Source organism: Oryctolagus cuniculus, chromosome 11 (genome assembly GCF_051225735.1).
Source record: "Oryctolagus cuniculus isolate XC-2025 breed Fujian yellow rabbit chromosome 11, ASM5122573v1, whole genome shotgun sequence".
In the NCBI taxonomy this organism is placed as follows: domain Eukaryota; kingdom Metazoa; phylum Chordata; class Mammalia; order Lagomorpha; family Leporidae; genus Oryctolagus; species Oryctolagus cuniculus.
Window position 1 is genome coordinate 58,082,504 of NC_142877.1, and position 14,807 is coordinate 58,097,310.

Sequence of the window (14,807 nt, forward strand, 5' to 3'; positions counted from 1 at the left end):
TTAAGTAAGGATTTCAACAGTTTGCTCCCACACAGAAACATAAAGTGAAAAATAATAGATGATTTTTTTTAATGATGATGAAATCAGATCAGACCTATTGTCATGTTTAATCCCAGTGAGAGTCAAGTTGGGAGTTGATAGTTTCTTTTCTTTTCTTTTCTTTTTTTTTCTTTTTCTTTTTTTTTTTTTTTTTACAGAGGATCAGTTTAGTATGCTTTAAGTAAAGATTTCAACAGTTTGCACCCCCATAGAAACACAAAGTGAAATATATTATTTGAGTACTTGTTATAGCATTAAATCTCAATGCACAGCACATTAAGGACAGAGATCCTACATGAGGAGTAAGTGCACAGTGATTCCTGTTGTTGACTTTACCAATTGACACTCCTGTCTATGGCATCAGTAATCTCCCTATGCTCCAGTCATGAGTTTCCAAGGCTATGGAAGCCCCTTGAGTTCTCCGACTCTTATCTTGTTTAGACAAGGTCATAGTCAAAGTGGAGGTTCTCTCCTCCCTTCAGAGAAAGGTACCTCCTTCTTTGAAGACCTGTTCTTTCCACTGAGATCTCACTCACAGAGATCTTTTGCCAGAGTGTCTTGGCTTTCCATGCCTGAAATACTCTCATGGGCTTTTCAGCCAGATCTGAATGCCTTTAGGGCTGATTCTGAGGCCAGAGTGCTATTTAGGGCATCTGCCATTCTATGAGTCTGCTGAGTATCTCACTTCCCATGTTGGATCACTCTCCCCTTTATTTATTCTATCGGTTAGTGTTAGCAGGTACTAGACTTGCTTATGTGCTCCCTTTGACTCTTAGTCCTTTCATTATGATCAATTGCGAACTGAAATTGATCACTTGGACTAGTGAGATGGCATTGGTACATGCCACCTTGATGGGATTAAATTGGAGTCCCCTGGTATGTTTCTAACTCTACCATTTGGGGCAAGTCAGCTTGAGCATGTCCCAAATTATATATCTCTTCCCTCTCTTATTCCTACTCTTATGTTTAACAGGGATCACATTTCAGTTAAATTTCAACACTTAAGAATAACTGTGTATTAATTACAGAATTAAATCAGTCATATTAAGTAGAACAGACAAAAAAACTACTAAGAGGGATAATGTATTAAGTTGTTCATTAACAGTCAGGGCTGTGCTGATATTTTTTTTTTTTATTTTTGACAGGCAGAGGGGACAGTGAGAGAGAGAGAGACAGAGAGAAAGGTCTTCCTTTGCCATTGGTTCACCCTCCAATGGCCGCCGCAGCCGGCACGCAGTGGCCGGCACATCGCGCTGATCCGAAGCCAGGAGCCAGGTGCTTCTCCTGGTCTCCCATGTGGTACAGGGCCCAAGGACTTGGGCCATCCTCCACTGCACTCCTGGGCCATAGCCGAGGGCTGGCCTGGAAGAGGGGCAACCGGGACAGAATCCAGCGCCCTGACCAGGACTAGAACCCGGTGTGCCGGCACTGCAAGGTGGAGGATTAGCCTATTGAGCCGCGGCACCGGCCTCACATAGTTCAATTTAGATTGATCACTCTGGCTTTATTTGATCAGTGAGCTAATTGAAAGGTTGCCATCTACCCAGTGAATTTTAAACGAGACCGCACTGTGACCCAGCAGATTAAGTCACAGCCTGCAGCACTGGCATCCCATATGGGCACTGGTTTGAGTCTTGGATTTTCCACTTCCAATCCAGCTCCTGCTAATGCACCTGGGAGATCACTGAAGATGACCCAAGACCCTGGACTCCTGCCTCCCACCCAGGAGACGCAGATCAATTTCCTGGCTCCTGGCTTTTTCCCGGCCCAGCCCCTGATGTCCTGGCAATTTGGAGAGTGAATCAGCAAACTGAAGATCTCTCTCTCTCTCTCTCTCTCTCTCTCTCTCTCTCATTTTCACTCTTGGTAACTCTACCTCTCAAATAAATGAATAAACTTTTAAAAGCAAATAAATAAATAATAAAAACAAGGAAAAAAAGAAAAGCATGGGAAAGTCAGCAAAGTGTAGATTTAAAAAAAAAAGAGAGAGAGAGACAGCACTGACACACTATAAGCAAAGGAGAAAACAATATTGTGGAATTGAAAATCTAGCCATCTTGAATGGGAAAGAAATAAGGGCCTCTTGTTAAGGCTAGTCTTGATGTCAGGCCAGTGGTGGGGCTGACCTTGTTCTTCCCATGTGTGCCCCCTTAAATCTACCTGATGACACATTGAACAAATCACAATTTTATATGTAATTTTATATATATGTATATAATTACACAGAAAAAAATACCCTTTTTGATAATTCAAAAATGCATTGGTCAATTGAAGAGGTTCATTTACTGCCTCCATTGAAAAATAAAAATTCCATCAGATAAAATATTTATAGCTAGAATAGTAACTATTGCAAACTCTGTAAGCTGTTCCCAACTACTCAACCAGACTCAGGGAAAAATAAACTCTACCTACCAGCTGCTATACTTTTTGACTATGTCTAACTAAGACAGTGTTAGACATGTGCAGTATGCTGAACAACACCTCCCAGAAATATCCTGAGCCCTGAAATCTATGCATATTCATGTGCTACCTCACTGGGGAAAAGAAGCATGGCAAGTCTGATAAATTCATGGTTCTGAAAATGAGAAGACGATCATGGATTATTCAGGGGAGCTCATGTAGTCATATGGTACTACTGAGAGGAGGCAAGAGAATCAAAACAATAGTACATAGTCCGGGGAGGGCGGCGGCACTGTGGCACAGTAGGTTAATCCTCCACCTGCAGTGTCAACATCCCGTATGGACACTGGTTCTAGTCCCGGTTGCTCCACTTCCAATCCACTTCCCTGTAATGCATCTGGAAAGCAGTGGAAGATAGCCCAAGTGCTTGGGCCACCGCGCCCGCATGGGAGACCCAGAAGAAGCTCCTGGCTCCTGGCTTCGGATCAGTTCAGCTCCGGCCATTGCGGCCATCTGGGCAGAGAACCAGCAGATGGGAGACCTCTCTCTCTGTCTATCCCTCTCACTTTCTGTAACTCTACCTCTCAAATAAATAAAATCCTTTTTTAAAAAAAAGTATATAATGGGGCTGATAGAAGGAATTCATACAGACCATAGATGCTAAAAGACAAAAAAGGAAAGAAAAAGCAGTTTCACTCTTGTCAACAACTTCATTTTAGATTTCTGATATTCAGGGTTCAAAGAGGAAAATTTTGTGATGTTTCAGACACTATCTTTGTGAATATTGGCTGCAGCATGATGGGAACCTAAACATGAAGAGAAAGAAGCATTTCTGCCAAAATTTTTGTGAAAACAGGTACATGCTGAATTCAAGTATAATACCTGATGTGAATACCCCAGTGCTACAACACCTCAGAGCAAACCCCTTCAATGCTTTCCACACAATTACCATTTTTAGAATCTATGTAATCAGACCCATGACAAAAATCTTCAGTACATTTTATAGGAGTAGTTTGAATGGTACATAAAAATGTTATTGAACTAGGGACAGTGTGTGGCATAGCAGATCAAGCCACTGTTGGTGAACACGGGATGTAGTCCTGACTGCTCTTCTCCTGACTCAGCTCCCCGATATTGTGTCTGAGAAGACAAAAAAAGGCAGCCCAAATATCTGAGCCTCTGATACCCACATGAAAGACCCCAACAGAGCTCCAGACTCCTGGCTCCAGCCTGGCCCAGTCCCAGCCCCAGGCATTGCTACTATTTTGGTTTTTTTTGTTTGTTTAAAGATTTATTTATTTATTTGAAATTCAGATTTACCCAGAAAGAGGAGACACAGACAGAGAGAGGTCTTCCATCTGCTGATTCACTCCCCAACTGGCTGCAACAGCCGGAGCTGCGCCAATCGAAAGCCTGGGCCAGGAGCCAGGAGCTTCCTCCAGTTCTCCCACGCAGGTGCAGGGGCCCAAGTCCTTGGGCCATCTTCTACTGCTTTCCCAGGCCACAGCAGGAGCTGGATCGGAAGTGGAGCAGCCAGGACTCGAACCGGTGCCCATATGGGATGCCAGCACTGCATGCATAGGCCCCACCCTCTATGACACAACGCCAGCCCCCATTGCTACTATTTTGGAAGTGAACTACTGAAAGGAAGATATCTCTGTCAATGTCTATCACTGTCTTTCAAATAAATAAAATAAATAAAGTTGTACTTACAAAACTTGTATACCTTAAATGAAAGGTTTCTTTGGTGAAAAAAAGTCATTGTTAGTATCTGACTACACATACAGTAAGACTTAAATAGACACAATGGTTGTTCCTACTATAAAAATATTCCCAGCAGAAGTTTACTTTTTCTTAGAGTTAATGCTAAATTTCTGATGATGTGATTATGATAAGATACAAGTCACAAAGAGACTAGAATGACTAAATGGCATTGTAGTAATTCCTTAATCATTCAAGAATGGTTCCTGAAAACAATGTCACTGCAAATCCCAGCTAATATTCATGTTCATGAGAAGCATTGACAGTCATTGTAGACCTGTGCCTTAGTTATTGCAGAGGTCATTTATTTGACATTGGTTGGTTCACAGTAGTATAGACTCACATTACATATCCTGTGCTTTCTCCCATTTGTGGGAGCTTATGCTTTGCTTCCTAACAATGTTCTATCAGTTGAAATTCCTGAAATCAGAATTCCATTCCCCAAACTATCTATTGCATCATACTCAATTGTCCAAATATATCAAACAGAAGCAATTGAGAAAGATCATATTTATACTCTGCTCAAAAACACATATTTCAATACATTTCAATCAAGAAACAGTGAAACGTGACCCACATACCCTACTCTAAATCACTATCATTACTCCAGACCCACATGTTTAAAGGTTAAATGTTCATTTTTTCAATGCAATGATTTGGAGATAATTCCAGCAAAAGGCCTAGAAAGAATTTCCACCTGCCTGTCTAGCTTCCATTCTGAAACGTCCTTACTCACCATGGAAAAAATATCAAGGTTTCATGAGATTGGAACACTCAGGATTTCTGCTCAATCTGAGTGAAGAAAACACGAAAAGCACAAAGAAAAAAGAAAATAAATGTTTAGTTGGATTTCGTCAAAATTAAAACTTTCATCTTCAAATGACACCATTACAAAAGCAAGAAGAAAATCAAAAAACAGCAGACACACTTGCAATGATAATCTCTGTTAAGAAATCTGTACTCAAAATACGTAAGAACTCTAACAATTAAACACTAGAAAGAACTAAACTTTAGATATGCAACATATTTGAATAGACATTTCTATAAAGAAGATTTAGAAATATCCAATTTGGTGCTGGCGCTGTGGTGCAGTGGGTTAAAGCCCTGGGCTACAGTCCTAGCCAACCCATCTGGGTGCCGGTTCAAATCCTGGCTGCTCCACTTTCGATCCCACTCCCTGCTAATGTGCCTGGAAAAGCAGAGGAAGATGGCCCATGCCCCTGGGCCCGTGCACCCACGTGGGAGACCCAGAAGAAGCTCCTGGCTCCTGGCTTCAGATCGTCTGAGCTCTAGCCTTGCGGCCATTTGGGGAGTGAACCAGCGAATCGAAGACTTTCTCTATGTATCTCTGTCTCTCTCTGTCTCTCTCTCTCTCTCTCTCTCCCTGTCTCTGTAACTCTGTCTTTCAAATAAACAAATAAACAAAATAAATCTTTAAAAAAACAATAAAAATATCATACATGAAAAGATATCCACATAATTAGTGGCTAGGGAAATGCAAATCAAATCCACATTGAGATACCACTGCACAATGATTAAATGACCAAAAGTAAAAAAACACAGACCAAACAAATGCTTGCAAATATGCAAAAAAGAAATTGAAGCATTCTATGATTGCTAATGGGACTAGCAACATCATTCTCACAACATCGTACAAAAACGTGGCATAAAATTTGTAGTTCCTCAAAAAGTAAATATGAAGCAACCACTGACCTAGCAATTCTAACCCCTAGTATATACCTTATTTAAAATATATGCAGGGAGAAAAATGCAAGCCCAAATATTAATAGCAACATTATTCATAAACAAAAAAAGTAGCTACAAGCCAAACTGTCCAACCAAGGAAGAAAAAATAAAGTGTAACATATCCATACAATTAAATAGTATTTGGTACTAAAAAGAATGAAACACCATCATGCTACAACATGAGTGAAGCTTAAAAACATCATAAAAGACCACATATTCTATTATTTCACTTAAGGACAAAGTCAAAGAATTGGTGATGGTGATTCTCTAGAGTCGAAATAGAAATTGCTGCTTGCCGGCAGCTGAGAAAATGCAGGAATGACAGTAACTGCTAATTGTGGGGATTTTTTCTAAGTGGTGGAAGGTTTCTAAAACTAGTGTTGAGAATTGCAAAATGCTGTAAATAAATAAATGAGTACTAAACCCCACCAAATTGTATAAGTTTTGTAAATATTTACTTTATTTTTTTGAAAGTCAGTGTTACAGAGTGGGGAGAGACAGACACAAAGACAGAGAGAGAGAGAGAGAGAGAGAGAGCGCTCGCGAGAGTACTTCCACATGCTGGTTCACTTCCCCAGTGGCTGCAATGGCCAGGGATGGTCCAGGCTGCACCCAGCAAGCAGAACTATTCTGGGTCTCTCACGCAGGTTATAGGGGACAAAGCCCTTTTGCGGTCTTACGATTCTTTTCCCAGGCACATTGAGATGGATGGGAAGTGGAACAACAAGGACACAGACAGGTGCCCACTGGGATGCCAGCACTGCAGGCAGCAGATTTACCCATTTTGCCACAGCATCAGCTCCAAATTGTATACTTTAAAAGGCTAAATTTTATGACAGCTTCCATTTGGAAATATAGGTTTTATTGTATTTCAGCCTTAAAATGTAGCAATTTTAATACGTTGCCACATCCACTTCATGTGTAGACATTATGTATGAACTATTTTTCTTGAAAATAGGATTTGTTATTAAAATGAACAATTGCTGTGTATAGCAATTTCAAATCCTTATGCTAAAGGATGGAGGCCAGGCTCTAAAGCCTACATATAAATGATCCCTTTCATATAAGACTCCAGAAACGTATCAGCTGTTCATTAACTGAAACTATGATGACAAAAAGATCACTTGTGGCCTGGAGCTTGAGGCGTGACAAGACTCAGTGATAAGAAGGGACACGAAGAAAGAGCAGGTGGGGTGATAGAATGTTCTGTCTTCATTGTGGAGCAGGTTACAAAGGGGTAGGGGTTTGCCAGTTTTCTCAAATGTGCAGTAACATGGGTACGCACAATCTGTATGAGTTATTACTAAAACAATCTGCAACCTAGGCTTACCTCAGAGCAGCTCTTGATAATAAAGTGACATGCCAGCTTTAAAAAGTAAAAAACAAAAAGATGCTCATTGATGACAAGAATGCATCTACAAAGGCACTCTTACCTGCCTGGCTTGAAGAGAAGTTTTAATTACTTTACATTATATGATTAAGGCAGTTCTAAAAATGGATCTGATTCAGTGAAGAAATTTTACTTGTAGCAAGTATTCTGATAAACTACCAAAAACAATTGGACAAGGATTATTTTATAGAAAAATTTGCTATAATGAGAAAAGGTGGGAAGTACTTAAAATTATTAACTAGGGACTAAATAAATAAGGTGTGTCAACATACGACTTCATTTGTAAACACATTGAAACAGTAGAAAGTACCTAAATTTACAATCAAGTTTGGTTAAAACAATGTGCTGAAGCTTAATCAAAATTTAATGATACCTGCCAAAGCTAAAATACATACATATTATAAATGTAAAAGCATGTGCCAAGTAGTCTGCCTCCATATATGTGATTTTGTTAATTTTATATTTATATATTTATAAATATTACATGTGATATAGATAGGTATTTTTACAGGAGAAAAATAATGCTCCATAACAAGTGTTTCCTATCTTTTTAAAATTCACTTTCCTTATTCTTTTGCTGCATTATTTCTCTGTTCATCTTTATTATATCAAATGTCTCAGAAATGTGTATTTTCTCTGTATGTGCTGTTAATTGCCCTGTATGGTAGAAATCAACAGAAATTGCCCAACGTGTGGTACTTAATTAGATTCTGATAATTGCTACCAATGTCTTCTAAATGATTCGAATGCTTTCTCCTGTCTCTGAAGGGTGTGTCCTCAGGATTAATATGCTAGGTTTGATACAGGGACTATCTCAAAGTCAATTCCACTGATCATTCATTAGTCACTTTCAAACCTAGATCACCAAAGACTCTTGTTATTACTTGTACAGAAGTGGGAAATAAAACAAACTTCAAGCTTGAAACCGAAAACGATCTCTGTGTAAAGATGGCTCAGAATACAGACGCTTGCCAAGCTCCGAGGCACTCTTCTGTACTGGTGTTTCTTTCTGGCAATGGACAGCAGAAGAAACTAGGTCTGGGCTTATGACAGCACATCTGGTGCACGAAGTTTCTACCTGAGGGCAGAAACCCCAGTCTCTGGACAGCAACCATGGCACGCATCCAGGTGGTAGTCTCCAACATTCCTTCCATTTCCACACAGGTAAGAATGAGCGTTTCTGAACAGCTCACAGAGTGAGGCTAACGTTAACTGCCAGAAGTGTAAGTATAATAAATTCTGGAATTTCAATTGTATACTCTTTGATGACATTAGGTCCTATTTGCCTCTTAGGCAATGGATTTTTCCTGATTGTATGAAACCAACCGAAGTGAGTTTTCACAAGGATATTAAAGAAATGCCAATTTTAGAGAATATTATCTTGAATAGTTTGTGTTAATTGATGTGATAATTTTCATACTACAGTAAGCAGGAAAGCAAGCAAAACTTGAGGAGCTTGATGAAGCCATAACAACATCTCAACCCCCCCCCCGCAAAAATGACATCTTATACAACATTGCATCATCTCATTGGAAATTAAATTTTTTAATATTTTAATTCAAATATAAGCAGTCATCATAATACTCAGCTCAGTTCATTACTAAACTATCAGAATTCTCGTGGAAGTACAGAGTTCTTTATTAAGATTTATTGATTGATTCAAAGTCAGAGTTACAGAGAGAGAGGAAGAGAGGTCTTCCATACACTGGTTCACTCCCCAAATGACCTCAAGGCCAGGGATGGACCACACCAAACCCAGGAACCAAGAGCTTCATCCAGGTCACCCATGTGGCTGCAGGGGCCCAAGCACTTGGGCCATCTTCCACTGCTTTTCCCACCCACTTCAATAGCAGGGACTTACATCAGAATTGCAGCAGCCAGGACTCCAACCAACGACTGTACAGGATGCCAGCCTTGTGGGTGGTGGCTTTATCTGCTATGCCACCGTGCTGGCCACAAGAAGTACAGCTTTAATGATTCTGTATCTGAATGCTCTTCAGTGAGTAGGGCTGAAGTACTTACCACAGAGTAGCAATGGTCTCTCTCTACTCGTGGAGAAAAGCAGATTAGGGAGGGGAGCTGGGTGCAGAAATGCATGCTCTGCTCTCAAGGTGACCTGGTGGAAGTACAGGTGGGCACTTACATGCCATGGGGGTGTCCTAGTCCTCAGTTAACCATGAACAAGTCCTTGTACCTCCTGTGTGACAGTGACCCTAACTCCTGGGCTTATCTCTGCAACTTAGACACATGGTTAGAGCGGGCAAGGACCCCGCTCAAGAGGGAAGGAATGTCCTAAAGCAACATCAGGACACTGAAGCCCTTCACATGACACAAATATTGAAGCCTCCAGGAAATCCTGCAGGGAACTTACTCTTGGAAAGTACTGATTCAATTTATTAACATTTTGAGAAGCTACCGTAGCGTTTCATGAGTGTTAATGGAGAAGCAGAAGCTATAGAAAATAGCACCACAAATATAGAACTGCAAAGCCCCTGGTTTCTGATTTCGATCCTCTGGGGAGAGAGGCACCAGTGTAGGAAACCAGTGTCAGTGACCACGCTCTCATTCGTCCTTGAGCAGTTCAGACAGCAGAAGGCAACTGTTTTCAGGAGTGAAGATAACGGCAGTGAGCAGAGGATGCTTCTTCATGAACAAACCCTCCCGCTGGCAATACAAACAAACCCCCAAAACAAAACAAACAGTAAAAAGTTACTATATAGCGAATTAAGTAACAAATGTGAAATGCCAGCAATGCTTAGATTTATCCCAAGCAAAAAATAATTTCATGTGGAATTTTTGACTTCAAATTGTTATTAAATCTTGGGGCATGGAGATAGATATCTGGCAGTGTGAAGCATGTACACACTGTTCTAGTTGATTAGCAAAACTTTGATCTGAAAAAAATAAGTATGTTCTCAGAGTAATGTTAAAATGGAAATAAGAATTGGTTGCTCTAAGTGGCCCCTTACCAAATACTAGTGCTTTCTGTGTTCCAGAACAGAAAGAACTGGCCTTAAAGTACATAGAAAAGAGTTATCAGAGGAAAACTGAGACCAGAGAGATCACTCATGAGAAATGATTCACTCAAAACCTGGCTAAGCCTATTTTTGGGTGATAACAAATGTGGGGAAACAAAAAGGGTAGTGAGATCATGTCTGTGTTTCTGGTATATGAGTGTACTTCAAAAGGTTCATGAAAATAAAATTCAAAATAAATTTGGATTGGTGCAAAAAGTTTTTAAATGCATCCTTTTTCATAATATACATTGCCATGAACTTTTGAAACATCCCACATATTGGGTCACATTCTGAAGAACAATATTGTGGAATTTAAGTAATTAGAAGTACAAGACAATACCTACTGAGGCTAGGTTTGTTAAGTTATGTAATCAAAGAGAGGAGCCTGAAAAATATAAACGTAATAGCCGGCGCCGTGGCTCAATAGGCTAATCCTCCACCTTGCGGCACCGGCACACCGGGTTCTAGTCCCGGTTGGGGCGCCGGATTCTGTCCCGGTTGCCCCTCTTCCAGGCCAGCTCTCTGCTATGGCCAGGGAGTGCAGTGGAGGATGGCCCAGGTGCTTGGGCCCTGCACCCCATGGGAGACCAGGAAAAGCACCTGGCTCCTGGCTCCTGCCAGGATCAGCGCGGTGCGCCGGCTGCAGCGGCGGCCATTGGAGGGTGAACCAACGGCAAAGGAAGACCTTTCTCTCTCTGTCTCTCTCTCTCACTGTCCACTCTGCCTGTCAAAAAAAAAAAAAAATATATATATATATATATAAACGTAATAGAAACCAGTAGGAAAAGAAATACCCAGAGATTAAAACACAAAGGTAAGATGAAAAATGTGTGTGACGCCCAGATAAAAGATGTTATGAATCAAGTTAAAAGTAAACACTGCACAAAGAATTCTTAGTATACACCCAAAAAAAGGAAATTTTTAAAAAGTTTTATTAAAGGAGCTGTTTGGTCAATTTTAGCAAATATTGTTTCATTAAAAGGATGTGTGGGAGGCCAGCTCCATGGCTCAATAGGATATTCCTCCACCTGTGGCACCAGCACACAGGGTTTTAGTCCCGGATGGGGCGCCGGATTCTGTCCCGGTTGCCCCTCTTCCTGTCCGGCTCTCTGCTGTGGCCCGGGAGGGAAGTGGAGGATGGCCCAAGTCCTTGGGTCCTGCACCCCATGGGAGACCAGGAGAAGCATCTGGCTCCTGGCTTTGGATCAGCACAGTTCGTCGACGACAGCACGCCGGCCCCAGCGGCCATTGGAGGATGAAACAACGGTAAAGGAAGACCTTTCTCTCTCTCTCTCTCTCTCACTGTCCGCTCTGCCTGTCCAAAAAAAAAAGGGGGGGAAATTATAATAGAAAAAAGAACGAATGGATGGAGACAAAAACAGATGAAAATCATTGGGGGTTGAAGTATTGAAATACTACATACATGTTTACTAGTTACTACAAGCTCAGTACCCTTCTAAAATGTTTAGAATATACAGATAGGTATATACATATGCATAAGCAGAACTTGATTTTTTCAGAAGTAGCATATAAAGGATACTGGAGTGTTTTCCTGTTTTTAGCTGACAAAACTGAATCTCAGTGAAAGCAGACAGTGCTCGGGAGTGTGGCCGCATCTGGAACTTCATTATTTAGTAATTAACCACACTGGTACTAAGAAGTCAGAATGTGTTACAAGCTCATCTCCATAGACTGAAAGTTAGTAATTATGATGATGTCACACAACCCTATGCATATCTCATCCAAAACACATCTTAAGATTCTACACAGCAAGCTTCTCATCTAAACTGTGTTCTGCACACCTGGCAATGAGCACAAATTTTCGACAGAAAGGAGTTGCGAGGAAGAGTGACAGTGAGAGCAAATGAGGAAAAAGTTGTTGTGAAAAGAAAGCACAAGTTTAAACATTAGTGATAATGCTACTACTCAAAATCCTATGCAGTGGATTTTAGAAGAGCATATGAAAGTGTGCCAGTAGCATTGGTGTTATTTTCACAATTTATCACTATCCAAATTACAAAGAAAGGCATTGAAGTGCTCAAAAAATTAAAGATGTGACTATGGCACATGTTTCAACAAAAAACGATCAATGCAACCCTGTGTGTAAATAAAATAAAACATGAAATGAGAATTTAAAACACTTAGAAAAGGTTTCTTAAATGTTGCAGTATGGTATACATTAAGTATTCAATTATCGCCTAAATTATCCCACAAAAAGTCACAGTGAAACCTGTGCTACTATTGTGATGGTATTATTTATAAACTAACACATATTGTGTGTCCTACAGTTTGGCACAGTTTGATGAGCAACTAATTATTGCTGGCTGATGTTACACCAAGCCCCTCATAGCAAATATCTGAATTGCATATGCGGATTGGGTAGGAGTCAGTTATGAGAAACCACACAGTCACAACGTTTGTCTTGCTGGGGCTGACGGATGACCCCCAGCTGCAGGCTGTGACTTTCATCTTTCTGTTTCTCACCTACGTGTTGAGTGTAACTGGCAACCTGACCATCATCTTCCTCACCTCCATACATTCACACCTGAAAACGGCCATGTACTTTTTCCTACAAAACTTCTCCTTCCTAGAAATCTCATTTACAACGGCTTGTATTCCCAGATACTTGTACAACATATCAACCGGTGACAAGACAATCACATACAACAACTGTGTCATTCAAATGTTTTTTATCGATCTCCTTGGTGTCACAGAATTTTTCCTCCTGGCCATCATGTCCTACGACCGCTATGTGGCCATCTGCAAGCCCCTGCATTACGTGACCATCATGAGCAGCCAGGTCTGCAGGAGACTCGTCCTCTGCTGCTGGGTAGCCGGCTTCTTGGTCATCCTCCCACCCCTGAGCTTGGGCCTACGTCTAAAGTTCTGTGACTCTAACGTCGTTGACCATTTCATCTGCGATGCATTTCCCCTCCTGAAGATCACATGCACAGATACACGGTTGATAGAGCAGATGGTCATGGTCAGTGCCGTGCTGACCTTCATCATGACCCTGGTCTGTGTGGGTCTATCCTACATATACATCATCAAGACCATTCTACGATTCCCCTCAGCCCAGCAAAGGAAGAAGGCCTTTTCCACCTGCTCCTCCCACATGATTGTGGTCTCCATCACCTACGGCAGCTGCATCTTCATCTATGTGAAGCCCTCAGCAAAGCAGTCAGTGGCCACTAACAAGGGTGTGATTGTGCTCACCACCTCCATCGCACCTATGCTGAACCCCTTCATCTACACCCTGAGGAACAAGCAAGTGAAACAAGCCTTCAATGACTCAGCCAAAAGAATTGCTTTGTTCTTAAAGAGGTAAGTGAATGTGCTAACATGGTAAAATCAAGTTTTCCCTTAAAATTAAGCTGTACTTTGAAATGTTTACTAGTTTTAGGAAGAAAAATCTGAAGATTATATATCTAAATAATAAGATGCACTTCCAGGAAATGAAACAATGACTTCACATCTTAGCAAACCTTAATAAAATTCAAAACAAAAAAAAATGAGTTCATTTTCATGTTTGGTATTGAGTAGTTGTGCTTATGGTGTATGAGAGAGAGAGAGAGAGAGGTCTTCCATCTCTGTTTCACTTCCTAAATGGCTTCAATTTGGATATGAAGCCAGGAGCTTTTCCCAGATCTTCCATGAGGGCTTAGTGTCCCAAGCACTTGGGTCATCTTCTACTGATTTCCCTGGCCATAAGCAGAGAACTAGAGCTAGAGCCAGGACAGGAACCAGCACCCATATGGAATGCCGGAGCCGCTGGCAGAGACTTAGGCTACTAGGCCACAAGGCCAGTCCCTGCGGAATATTCTAATGCCAGCCTTTGAATGGCTGTTGTGACTCTAGGCACCATTCTAGATTCCAGTCATCCTTCAATATTGTTGAGAGATTAGTTTCAGGACCTCCAATAGGTAACAAAATCTTTGCATGTTCAAGATGCTTTTATAAAATGCCATAGTTTTTGCATCATCTGAGCTCATCCTCCTGTGTCCATGGTCTCTGGATTCCTTGTACTGTCTAACACAGTTTAAGTGCTATGCAACCAGTTATTGCATTGTTTAGAAAATTGCAGCAAGAAAACTAAGTTTGTACATGTTCAATGTAGGCACAATTTTTTACAAATATTTTCAATCCACACTTGGTTGAGTACAAGAATGGATACAAAAGGTGGACTTATTTTATTATTTATTGTAAACCAAGGAAAAAGGATAGTTTAGGCAAACTAGGTTTAATGTGATAGAAGAGAATTAAATCTCAAAGGGAAGATACTGTTCAATGGGTTTTATCTTTACATTTTTAAGAATTTAATATTTTTTCATATTTTGCCACATTCACTTCAACTGTAAACATTACGTATGTACACATATATACATATATACACCTTAACTTTAATGCTGAGATAATGATATATTCATTCAATACCAAGATAACGAGGTATTTAT

The 14,807-nt window shown here is 40.7% G+C and overlaps 1 protein-coding gene across 1 annotated transcript; it reads left to right on the forward strand.

The window, feature by feature from the left end:
- Positions 1-12,745: 12,745 nt before the first annotated feature.
- Positions 12,746-13,681, forward strand: LOC100344466 (olfactory receptor 6C2-like). The gene has a single exon (XM_002711050.2). The coding sequence runs from the start codon at positions 12,746-12,748 to the stop codon at positions 13,679-13,681; it is 936 nt and encodes a 311-aa protein (XP_002711096.2).
- The last annotated feature ends 1,126 nt before the right edge of the window (positions 13,682-14,807 follow it).

Coding starts and splice junctions, on each gene's coding strand:
- LOC100344466 (XM_002711050.2), top strand. CDS start 12,746: ATGAGAAACCACACAGTCACAACGTTTGTCTTGCTGGGGCTGACGGAT.